Below are 12,033 nucleotides of genomic sequence, written 5' to 3'. Positions count from 1 at the left end.
AGTTTCATAAGTATAGAGATTTCGTTATAGTTTTTCATTTATTATAATACCTAAGTATTTTGCGGTTTTAGGCTGTGTTACTGGTTTACCATGAATAAGATAAGTGTTATTTATTTGTTTTTTTTTTTTGTTTTTTTGTTACTGTTGATAATTGACATTTTTCTGGGTGGAAAGACATGCTCCAACTTCATTCAAATCCCAATTCCACAATGATTTGTTGAAAAGAAATGTCTGCGGTCATGTTGACTAAGCAACGAAGCTTCCACCATTTTAGTTCACATAATATATTCGCTTATATTCACTTATTGGTCATGCTATAGGTAGATAGACCACTATACACAGAATTACAACACAACTCTGAGACATTGAGTGTGTGAGTGAGAGTGTGTGGAGCGCGTGTGTGTGTATGTTCATTCGCGCAAAGGTTCAAATTTCTCATTGAATTCGGCTAATCTCGTGACGTCATAATTCCCCCCTGCCAACACAAATTGGGTTTGGGCGTTTACAGAACTTTGATGACAAAATCTTGACCAAAAAAAGAAATGTGTCTAAACATTTCGACTCCAGATAGTATATCGTCTGATGGTATTAAAGAAATATCATCACGTTTATGAATTATGCAGAGTAGAGCTAAACTAGTTTATATAATTATTTATAGTTAACATACAATTAACTAAAACTTGGAGAGCTAAAATTATAATCAAAGAATTTTTTAAATAATGTACAAAAAAAAATAATTAATGAATATTTATGACCATGCGAAACTTCTATCTATCTATCTATCTATCTATCTATCTATCTATCTATCTATCTATCTATCTATCTATCTATCTATCTATCTATCTATCTATCTATCTATCTATCTATCTGTCTGTCTGTCTGTCTGTCTGTCTGTCTATCTATCTATCTATCTATCTATCTATCTATCTATCTATCTATCTATCTATCTATCTATCTATCTATCTGTCTCTCTCTCTCTCTCTCTCTCTCTCTCTCTATCTATCTATTTATCTATCTATCTATCTATCTATCTATCTATCTATCTATCTATCTATCTCTGCCTGCGTGTTTTTTATTTTCCTGAATTTTAGTTTATCATTACATAAAACTGTCTAATTGCTAGTTGTGTGATGTACAAAATGAAATGACAACAGTAGTATACGAAGTGACAGTAACATTATGCAGAAATAATTTTTTTGGGTAATTCTTATTTATGACTAGGGTGCACGGAATAGTTTTTTTCTATATTCGGCCGGAGCCGGATATGGCCGGATAGTCAAATAAGATATTCGGTCCTAGTCTACATGTCCAATAAATAACTATATACTGAACATTTTGCAAAATTTCTTAATAGCATACTAATATTATATTCTTATTTTACTTTTTTTTATCTTATTGTTTTCAACTCTATTACTCATTGATGAATTAAAGTTGATAAGGCATTTATTAACAGATTCTTCAAACTAATTTGTGTAACTTGTTTATCATGTATATTGTACTAATTTTTGATCTTTTAAAGGTAAAGTGCAGTCTAGGGTGTTTAGTGAGTAGATGTATGTGTTCATGTATTTCAGACCATCTACTGGTCATAAGGATCGTCTTTGATAGGCCACAAACCGCTTCCTGTCCTTGCGTCTAGGACCTGATACATTGTGGCTAAGTATATATCGTAAGTAATTACAGTAATAACGAGGAGTTATTTCACACTCCTAAATTATTAAGAATGTCGTTATGAATTAAAGACACACAACGCAGGAGTAAGATTCTATCTCTGGAGATATATCCGCACAGCTAGACAGACGTCTGGCCAGCGTGACATAGTGAACTAACCCACTCAAAGGTCAAGACAATATTACAAATGTACCAGCCATTGCTGCGACGTAGGTAATACGCATTTATAATGTAAAGTTTCATTTCTATTTATGTTAACTCGCCTTGTCTTTGTAATAAAAGATGTTTGATACATATTCATACATTTTTAAGCACACTATTTTGTTTTGAATATAAACTTTAATACATTTCATAACAGACATTAATGGAACCAGATCCACTTTATAGATATTAATAGAAATTTAGGTACCACTGTGATATTTTTATTATCCGAAAAATGGATGGATATTCGGCCGGAGCGGAAGCTACTATCCGATGCATTCCTAGTTACGACTGCCATCAGTATGAAATGATTGTGAAATTCCCATATGTTCGCGAAAACTATTGGAACAATTTTTTTAATCATTTATTACTGTGTGATTTTATAATACAAACTTGAAATAGAATGGAGATATGTGAGCTTTATGGTTATGTGAGTCGAGTTTTTCCACTCTTCATACTATATGGCTCCTTATTTTCCCTCGTTTTTTAAATTTTATTTATTTCCATTGTTTAGTATGGATCTCTGGTGGATCTCTGGTGGATCTCTGGAGGATCTCTGGTGGATCTCTGGAGGATCTCTGGTGGATCTCTGGAGGATCTCTGGTGGATCTCTGGTGGATCTCTGGAGGATCTCTGGAGGATCTCTGGTGGATCTCTGGTGGATCTCTGGTGGATCTCTGGAGGATCTCTGGAGGATCTCTGGTGGATCTCTGGAGGATCTCTGGTGGATCTGCTATTGTACAACTTTTGAAATCGTCAGTTTTTTTGTTTACTTCAATACATGTTTGCATGCTCTTTATCATTTTTATCACAACAGCATCTTTATCTTATCTTGATCACAACAGCATCTTTATCTTATCTTGATCACAACAGCATCTTTATCTTATCTTGATCACAACAGCATCTTTATCTTATCTTGATCACAACAGCATCTTTATCTTATCTTGATCACAACAGCATCTTTATCTTATCTTGATCACAACAGCATCTTTATCTTATCTTGATCACAACAGCATCTTTATCTTATCTTGATCACAACAGCATCTTTATCTTATCTTGATCACAACAGCATCTTTATCTTATCTTGATCACAACAGCATCTTTATCTTATCTTGATCACAACAGCATCTTTATCTTATCTTGATCACAATAGCATCTTTATCTTATCTTGATCACAACAGCATCTTTATCTTATCTTGATCACAACAGCATCTTTATCTTATCTTGATCACAACAGCATCTTTATCTTATCTTGATCACAACAGCATCTTTATCTTATCTTGATCACAACAGCATCTTTATCTTATCTTGATCACAACAGCATCTTTATCTTATCTTGATCACAACAGCATCTTTATCTTATCTTGATCACAACAGCATCTTTATCTTATCTTGATCACAACAGCATCTTTATCTTATCTTGATCACAACAATAAGTTAACTCCCTTGCATCTTGTCCAACAAAATCAATTATCAGACGATATTTGTACATTTCTTTTTTCAAAACAATTAAATGGAATTAGCGGCACCCTACATCCTGTATATAAACACACATCATATAAAATATTGGTAACTTAATAGCATTAGATTAGTGAACAGAGATGTGAAGAAATATTCACACTATACAAGATCAGATCTCCTCGAAATTAATTAGAAACAATAGAAAGTAAAAGAACGGCAAGAGGCCAGACCAAAACGAGGCATGAAGCCTACAAAAAAATGAACCCCCCCCCCCCCCCCCCAAATTTATAAGATCAGGTTACAGTACACATTTTTCGCAACATACAGACTTTCTTAAGCTCAAACCTCTTGCGCTATGGTGCCATCATTTCGCCCACGGTGGTGTGTCCGATCAGGCGTGCAATCTTTATGTGTGGATTTCATCGGGCCATTAATTTTTATTCACTGGTCAATAGTCAATTTGAAATGATGCTTGTGAAGGGACGCAAAGAGGTGGACTGCGTGCCGCCAGAGAATTCGGTTTCAAACGGTGGGTGCCCTTGATACATCAAAAGACAAATTACCCTCTGGCTGAATCAATGAAGTTAAATTGAGATGAATGGACATTCTAAGCTCGACCCAGGGAGACGTATCGTTTTCAGATCACTACTTGCTAAACTGAGAATTGTGGTCGTTGGACAGACCGACTACATTATTAGCGAGATAGAGATTACGTCTAGACGTACTGGTTTAATGTAGGTTGTGTCAACACTTAGTGGTCGATACAAGAGAAGCTATTAGATTGTTTTATGAGAGTGAGAAATTGTGATGAAACATTGAAGCCTGTCTCTCTCTCTATCTCTCTCTCTATCTATCTATTTATCTATCTATCTATCTATCTATCCTCTCTCTCTATCTATCTATCTATCTATCTATCTATCTATCTATCTATCTATCTATCTATCTATCTATCTATCTATCTATCTATCTATCTATCTATCTATCTATCTGTCTGTCTATTTAATCTACTCTCTCTCCCCTCTCGTTTTCTGCCTAACACATATATATATATATATATGAATGTAATATATATTATGATAATATTTTTTTAATGTTTTAAATAATGACATCTCTTAACTCTTTCTCTCCGTCATTATGTTTCCACGTCTCGACGGAATTCTTCATTTTGCTCATGACTATTTCACTCCCCTGTTAGGATTAACCTCCAATAGCTTTTTCGGTTGCTATCATAAAATGTTTTATTTGGTTTAGACTTAAAGGGGAACGCATGTTCTTTTTATACAACAGAAAGTCAAGTTTATAAAATTAAACAATAGTTTAGTTTAATAAGATCAAATCAACGATGGTATCTTCAATTAGGAGAGAAAGAGTTAAAAATGTTGTCCTGTTCTATTTTTTCGCATTCTCTTGGCACTACGTTATCTATTAGTTCTTAATATGCTACCTACTTACATGCTACCTACTTACATGCTACCTACTTACATGCTACTTACATGCTACCTACTTACATGCTACCTACTTACATGCTACCTACTTACATGCTACTTACATGCTACCTACTTACATGCTACATACTTACATGCTACATACTTACATGCTACAAACTTAATGAACATAAATTAACCTTTTTCACGATCTATGTCAACAATTTCCTATTGGGTAACATGACTCCACACCTAGACTTTCAAGCACTGTACGCAAATATAAGTTTTATTGTCTCTCGAGTTTGCAACATAGTTTGGTCTTTCGCAATTATCTCCCAGGTTACGTTTAAGCATGTATTGTCCTTTTACTTAGCCTATGGTTTAGTTTAATTTGTCCCCAAATTCTGTTCATTAAAATCAAATTAAATCTTTTAAGAAAATCTTTTCAAGTTTGAGAAAGTTGAAACCTAAATCTTATTAAAGCGAAAAAAAAAATGTGAAGATAAACCAACACATGTGAAAGACAATTACGAACATACAAAATCGCTGTAGACATTTTGTATTCAGTTGAAGAAAGATGAAGTTCAATAAGACATGCACTTAAAAAAAAAAAGAATTGGAATAAAAGTGAATTATGCATTTTGCAAGATCCTCTGGAAGTTTAAAATTCTTTAGTGAACTAGTTTAGATGTCTAAACGTATATACTTAAACATTTCAACTGTCTAGAACATAAACTTTAGTGAAATATTTTTTATCTCTAGAAGCATGCATTGAATAAAATCTTAAAGTTGTCTAGGACAATTAGTTATACCTTTGACAACTCTATTTGATATGAAGAAGGATGGTATCTAAGAGGTTTTATAATCTCAGGTTTTATAATCTCAGGTTTTATAATCTCAGGTTTTATAATCTCAGGTTTTATATCTCAGGTTTTATAATCTCAGGTTTTATAATCTCAGTTTTTATAGTTTCAGGTTTTATCATCTCAGATTTTATAATCTCACGTTTTATAGTCTCAGGTTTTATAATCTCAGATTTTATAGTTTCAGGTTTTATAATCTCAGGTTTTTTCCACTTACAACGTACGAACGTACATAACGAGTCCGTGTATACAGAACAAACCTACGTCACTAAATACTTAATGCAGTCACAATGGAAAATAATATTTTCTGAATTTTGGGTGCATGTTATTAAGTAATTGGAAGATAAATTTCAGGAAATCAACAAGTAACAAAGTAACAAAGTAACAAAGTAACAAAGCTAACTTTACGTTCAATCTCTTTAAAGTACGTACCTCAGTAACAGAGGATGAGGAGTAACTCTTCAAACAAAAAACAAAACAAGAAGAACTCTCACGTCCTACAGGTTAGCTCCCATGAGATCTAAAATACAAGTACATTCGTCACGAGACACAATGTCCATGAGAAAATGTCCACGTGAAAATGTCCACGAACAAATGCCCAGGCAATGTCGGAGAAAGGAACATATATAACAAAAAAAACTTCTCTCTTCCATTGTTCCAACTACAAGCCGACTCAACATGTGCTTGGCACCACTCGCTTCCTGCTTCCTGCAACTCCCTGGGCGTCTCGTGAGACTCAACGACATTTGAGAGAGACAGGATGGGGGGGGGGGGGGTAGCAATGGGAAGAGGAGAATAGTGGGGACTGGTCGGAGATTCGAGGGGTGGGGGGGGGGGCACACAATTTCTATTTAGTGAAGGCAAGAGAGGGCAAATCGTGGCGCCAGACGGGGGCGGGAGAAAGTGGAGTTAAACTGTGTTTTGAAGTTTTGTCGATAACAATATATCTCTAGATAAAATAATTCTTTTTTTTTCATCATAATTTCTTGATTTGTTTCATACGCTACTAGACTGAGAATTACTTCAAATTTACTGTCATCTGCTGTCTAATATCAAACTAGTTTACATCGCTAAACACCTCGTAAATAATTGGAGATCTCCATCTATGGCAGATAACTAACTATAAATAGATCGCTTTTTGGCGCACTCGGCTTTCACAATGAAAGAAGAGTTGATAATCTATGTATTTTAAAAGTCTGCGATAATTTTCTGGTCACTTTTTTTAAAATTGTAGACTTATTTCTCAGCTTTTTATATGTAGCACAAACCTACTTTTAGTATTTACAGATCTTTCTGTATGGCTTCCTAGACATTGTCTGGTCGGTTTTTTTATCTCAAAGTCTCTCCTGTTCTTCTTTTTTTTTTCCTCGTAGTTTTCCCTGAGGGTTCATGATATCTCCACCATATCTCTCCATATCACTTTCTCTTCTGTTTCTAAGTTTATCGCTTAAAAGAATGTTGACCCAACCAGGTATTAAAAATTTAAATACGAAAAATGGGGGGGGGGGGGGGGGGTTAGTGTGAGTTGATATAAGCTTTGTAAAAAGTGGACTCAATTTAATACTTTTCGTATATAAAATATGTTAATGACAGCAATGTTGAATTGTTTGATGTGGCTGAGTTGATTTATTTAAATACCTAGGGTCAAACATAACAAGAGATGGAGGATCAATAAAAGCGATAAAAACTTGTTTAAAACCCTCTGCAATGAACAAACTGTGGACAATCTTGAGGAGTAACATCAGCTGCTCAGTCAAATTAAAACTGTAGTCTTCCTTAATGGTCTCCAGACTATGGTTGTAAAAGTTGGACATTGACCGCTGAAGCTGAAGGGGAGATCCACGACTTTCAGAGTAAATGTTACAGTAAAATGCCGGTAATCAGATACCAGCATAAGAAGTCAGCTGAGTTTGTACTTCAACAAACAACACTCAATACTGTGAAGAGATGAAAGTTGAGCTGGTTTGATAATATTGTCAGACATGACTCACTGTCAAAAGTCTTCAAGGTACAGTGGAGGGAGCACGAAGAAAGGGTTGTCCAAAGACCTGCCTCGCTCTTGATATCCTGCTAAGAACAGCTGCTGAACAGGAAAAATGGATGGATTTGGTTACGCGAACTTTTACAGCACCCCTACAAAGAACTGTCATAGCAACCTTACAAAGAACTGTCACAGCAACCCTACAAGGAACTGTCATAGCAACCCTACAAAGAACTATCACAGCACCCCTACAAAGAACTATCACAGCATCCCTACAAAGAACTATCACAGCAACCCTGCAAAGAGCTATAACATCAACCCTACAAAGAGCTGTCACAGCACCCCTACAAAGAACTGTCACAGCAATCCTACAAAGAACTGTCGCAGTACCCCTACAAAGAACTGTCGCAGCACCCCTATAAAGAACTGTCACAGCAACCCTACAAAAAACTGTCACAGCAACCCTAGAAAGAACTATCACAGCAACCCTACAAAGAACTATAACAGCAACCCTACAAAGAACTATCACAGCAACCCTACAAAGAACTGTCACAGCACCTTACGACGTGAATCAAGGGAAAGATGAGATGCTGGGAGACATAAACTATTTGAAGGTTCGAGTTCGAATCTCGCATTGCATTGAGTTGTGCCACTTACTGAGCGCCCAGAGGTAGCACGAAAACCTGTTCCCAGATAGCCCCCCCCCCCCCAAATGTCTACAAAAGAGATTGGATCAACGCGCATTGAGCTAGCTGGAGAATGAAAGATGCGCCAGACAAAGTATTTTTTTTTTGTTGAAAGTTGAAATCTCAGTTTGACTGATGCTCTAAAATACGTTTTTTAATAATAAGCTGATTGCAATCATAACCATTTGGCTGATATTTCAACTTAAGCTGAATTTTCGCTGATTTCTGCACACATTTGGAATGAAGACCTGTGTATTCAAAATATATTGTAAAATAAAAAAAAATCAATCTCTCAGCAGAGATAAAAATGTGTAAAGCAGATTAGATTAGTTCCTCGGGCGTCATAGTTTGATATTCGCCGAAGGGTGGAATACGATGTTATCATTTACGTGATGAGTTTGAAACATTGTAAGCCTATCCATAGGATGTACTCAGCTCTTGTACAGTGAAATCTGAGAGAGACTTTTTTGTTTGGTTTCTACTGGAAAATTATCATTTTATCAGTTTGAAAAAAAAAATACTATTGATTTTTTTTGTTTTACATTTTAATATTGTCAGCACTTGTCTTTCACACCTGAAGACTTGCAATGGTCTGAATTATGTCCACAGGTACACTTCCTTATTGTAGTGCTACACTTCAAGTGAATGATACTACTACACTAAAAGTGACTGATACTGCTATACTTAAAATTGATACACCTATACGTAAAGTGACCGATACTGCTATAACTAAATCGACTGATACTTCAACACTTAAAGTGACTGATACGCCTATACTTAAAGTGATTGATACTCCTTTACTTAAAGTGACTGATGCTGCTATACTTATAGTGACTGATACAAACACACAACTGCGTCTCCTAGGAATGGGAAACGGTGAAGGCCCAACTATGTTACATTTTAGAGCGGGGCTCACAAGCAGAATGTATTTAGCGATCATGAGATCTATGCGTTAAGCTGTGAATATTTAATGTACCGACCGTTTAAAAAAAGTAAAGTTCCCCTTTCAGACCTAGTGACCTATCGGGGCAGATGATGTAAAGGTCAGGGCCGCCGCTACCTCTTGTGCAAAGTGTGCATTGCAAGCAGGCGGCCAAATGTTAGGGGCGGCCAAATCATTATTTCAAGGTTATCTTTCTTTTTTTTTTTAAATTTAGTTTAATAAAAAAAAAAAAAAATATTTTATATGAATTCTAATTATTCCATTATCCTTTAAAAACTTTTAAAGAAAAACGACATTCGTACATAAGAAATTATTTTATTATTTTTATTATACAAAAAAATAGAGAAGCGCCCTAGGGATTCCCAGGTTTTTTTAAATAGGCGCCTACTTATTTCAGGACTTGAATTTTCGCGGTCGTTTGTAGTGGGCCTATTTGTTTTGAATAACAATCCCAGATGCAGATCAGTCAGCCCATTTTTTTTTCTTTTAAGCATCTACTTACTACTTAGAATTACTATTGTTTAGTCGAAAGCTCGCCCTGTGAGTAGATCTAGTAATTAAATAGTCAATGTTTAAACCATTTTCACTTCTATTTGAAATGAGTGTGGATTAAGCAAGCTAAATCTGTGTATATTGTAGTAACAGTTTTATTTTTATAGTTCACTAGAGACGTTTGTTCAACTTATTTAAAGTGTATTTATTAACAATATAGAACGCCTACATCGGTTCAGTTGTATTAGCTGTTAGGAGCTACAAACCAACTACTGACCAACAACTGGGGGGGGGGGGGCAGCGAAAACAAAGTTTATTTTCATTGTAGTTATTATTCAATGTCTGAATATTATTAAAGTAACATAATTATCAATGTTTAAAAAATTAAATTAAATATCTTAATTAAGAGACGTCATTTCATCTTCTAAAAGGACCTCGTCAAATGTAGACCTTTTTTGCGATGGGCGTATGCAACATTATGGTCAAAACTTTTTGAAGAAAACATTTCAAAACGTCTCCGCTAGTGTGATTCTTTCGGATTTTTTTGATCTATTTCCGAATATTGCACTTCATTATATTGACGACTTTTGTGTGGAAAACTAAGGTCCACGACAGAGATATACTTGACACGAAGATGATCTTAAAAAAGATCATACCCATTACAGATGTCCGTGTGCTATGTGTACCTAGAATGTTATTTGCATAATACTATTGACCAGCACTACCTCTTTATTATTAGACCTAATATGGCCCTCGACGTTTTTCTACTAATATAAATAGTGCGTTCTGAAAGAAAACACACCAATATTGACCTTTTTGGCATTCTTGCTACAAGAAAAAAAGCGTTGTACACGCCAGGAGAAAGAATTTTTGGAGCTGAAAACGCCGGAAAGCGCAGGTGCCCCGTCCCGAAATAAAACCCCTTGAGTGGGAACCTGCCGCATCTTTAATTTTATCTTTAGAAAGAACTTTTTACAAAACTTTAAAATTATATAGGAAATATAATTATTATTAGTGCTTTTGTTTCCTATACACCTCATGTAGAAATACATAAACATTTTCTGGGGTTTCACCCAATTACTGATACAACTGGAGAAGGACTTTGTGACTTCGTAATAAACAAAAATGCAAAGTTAAAAATATGAAATAAAACCTCTAAGAGGAGGCGAGGGATACGACAAGGGTGCGAATATGAAAGGAAAAAAAAGAATGGTCTACAAAAAATAGTTTTAAATTTAAATTTAAATCAAAGGGCGCTTTCGGTACAGCGTCCAGTTCAGTCTTAAGGAATTTTTGTTTTGTAGAAAACGAAAGGGGAAGGGGGCGGCATTTTAAAATTTCGCACGCAGGCGGCCACAACCCCGAGGCGCCCCTGGTAAAGGTCAGCAGTTTCTATAGCCCACGGTTAACGAGGATGTCATGTGGCCGACACAATTACGGTCTCGGTCTTTTTTATTATATCTTCTTTCCCACCTTCACCTCCTGAACTTTTGGGGCACCACACAAGATCTTTTGACCGTCTTTCTCCATTCCTTTCTGTCTTTTGTCTTGGATAGAGCTTCATTAAATGACAGGACTGTCCGTTCTTTTATGTTATCTTCTCATGTCTTTCTTTGTCTGCCTCTTCTTCTTTTTCCTGGTACTGTTCCCTGTAGGAAGGTCTTTGCGAGCCCTGAGGACTTTGATCGTCAGTAAAATGTTGACACAATATAATAGATGAAAGTTACACAGGGGAATTTTAATATTCTTTAATAAATATTTTTTTACTTATTGATTTTGTTGAAGTAGAGAAAGAAAGTTATATGACAATCAACATCCTTAGACTTTTTCTTTTCTCCAAATTGCAGTAGTGACGATCTCACATCTCAGTCAAACATTCAGCCCTCGTTGCTCTGTCTCGAAACTCACTTGAGGAACAAGTCAAGTTGGTGATCTCCCCTTCTATTCTGAACTGTTTGTAGTAAGGAACACTTCCTCTGTCTAAAACCAGCCACTCCACAACAGTCATTTATTTATTGTGTGACTTTTACAAGTAGCACAATTTAGTATTGCCCCTTGCAATTGTGAGAGATACGATAGGAACGAAGGGGAAATTTGGTGGTAATACAATAACAACAAAAGCCTCATACTAACAACTAACACTCATTATAATGTAATATAGACGAAAATTTGATTACTCAAATAAATGCGTGTTTCTTGTTTATCCCACAGACAATACTTGATCCAATATATTTATATAACCACAGTTACGAGTTCAGTGTCGTTCTGTTCAGTGCCACGTGACCGCCTCATAACATTAATATATTTTCAT

General features: G+C 35.5%; 2 protein-coding genes across 2 annotated transcripts in view; one reads left to right on the top strand and one right to left on the bottom strand.

Annotated features, from left to right (window-relative positions):
* LOC106075784 (uncharacterized) overlaps positions 1–6,325 on the bottom strand; it is a 54,708-nt gene extending 48,383 nt beyond the window's left edge. The window contains exon 1 of the mRNA XM_056043654.1: positions 6,053–6,325. The gene's annotated coding sequence lies outside the window, so the exon portion shown is untranslated. The remainder of the gene's footprint in view (positions 1–6,052) is intronic.
* A 1,391-nt stretch (positions 6,326–7,716) lies between these two features.
* LOC106074672 (circumsporozoite protein-like) lies at positions 7,717–8,187 on the top strand. The gene has a single exon (XM_056023459.1). It carries the CDS (start codon positions 7,717–7,719, stop codon positions 8,185–8,187), a length of 471 nt encoding a protein of 156 aa, XP_055879434.1.
* The last annotated feature ends 3,846 nt before the right edge of the window (positions 8,188–12,033 follow it).

This window comes from Biomphalaria glabrata, chromosome 1 (assembly GCF_947242115.1).
Source record: "Biomphalaria glabrata chromosome 1, xgBioGlab47.1, whole genome shotgun sequence".
Taxonomy (NCBI): domain Eukaryota; kingdom Metazoa; phylum Mollusca; class Gastropoda; family Planorbidae; genus Biomphalaria; species Biomphalaria glabrata.
The sequence above is the reverse complement of the archived record's forward strand: the minus strand, read 5'-3'. Positions and strand labels throughout refer to the sequence as shown.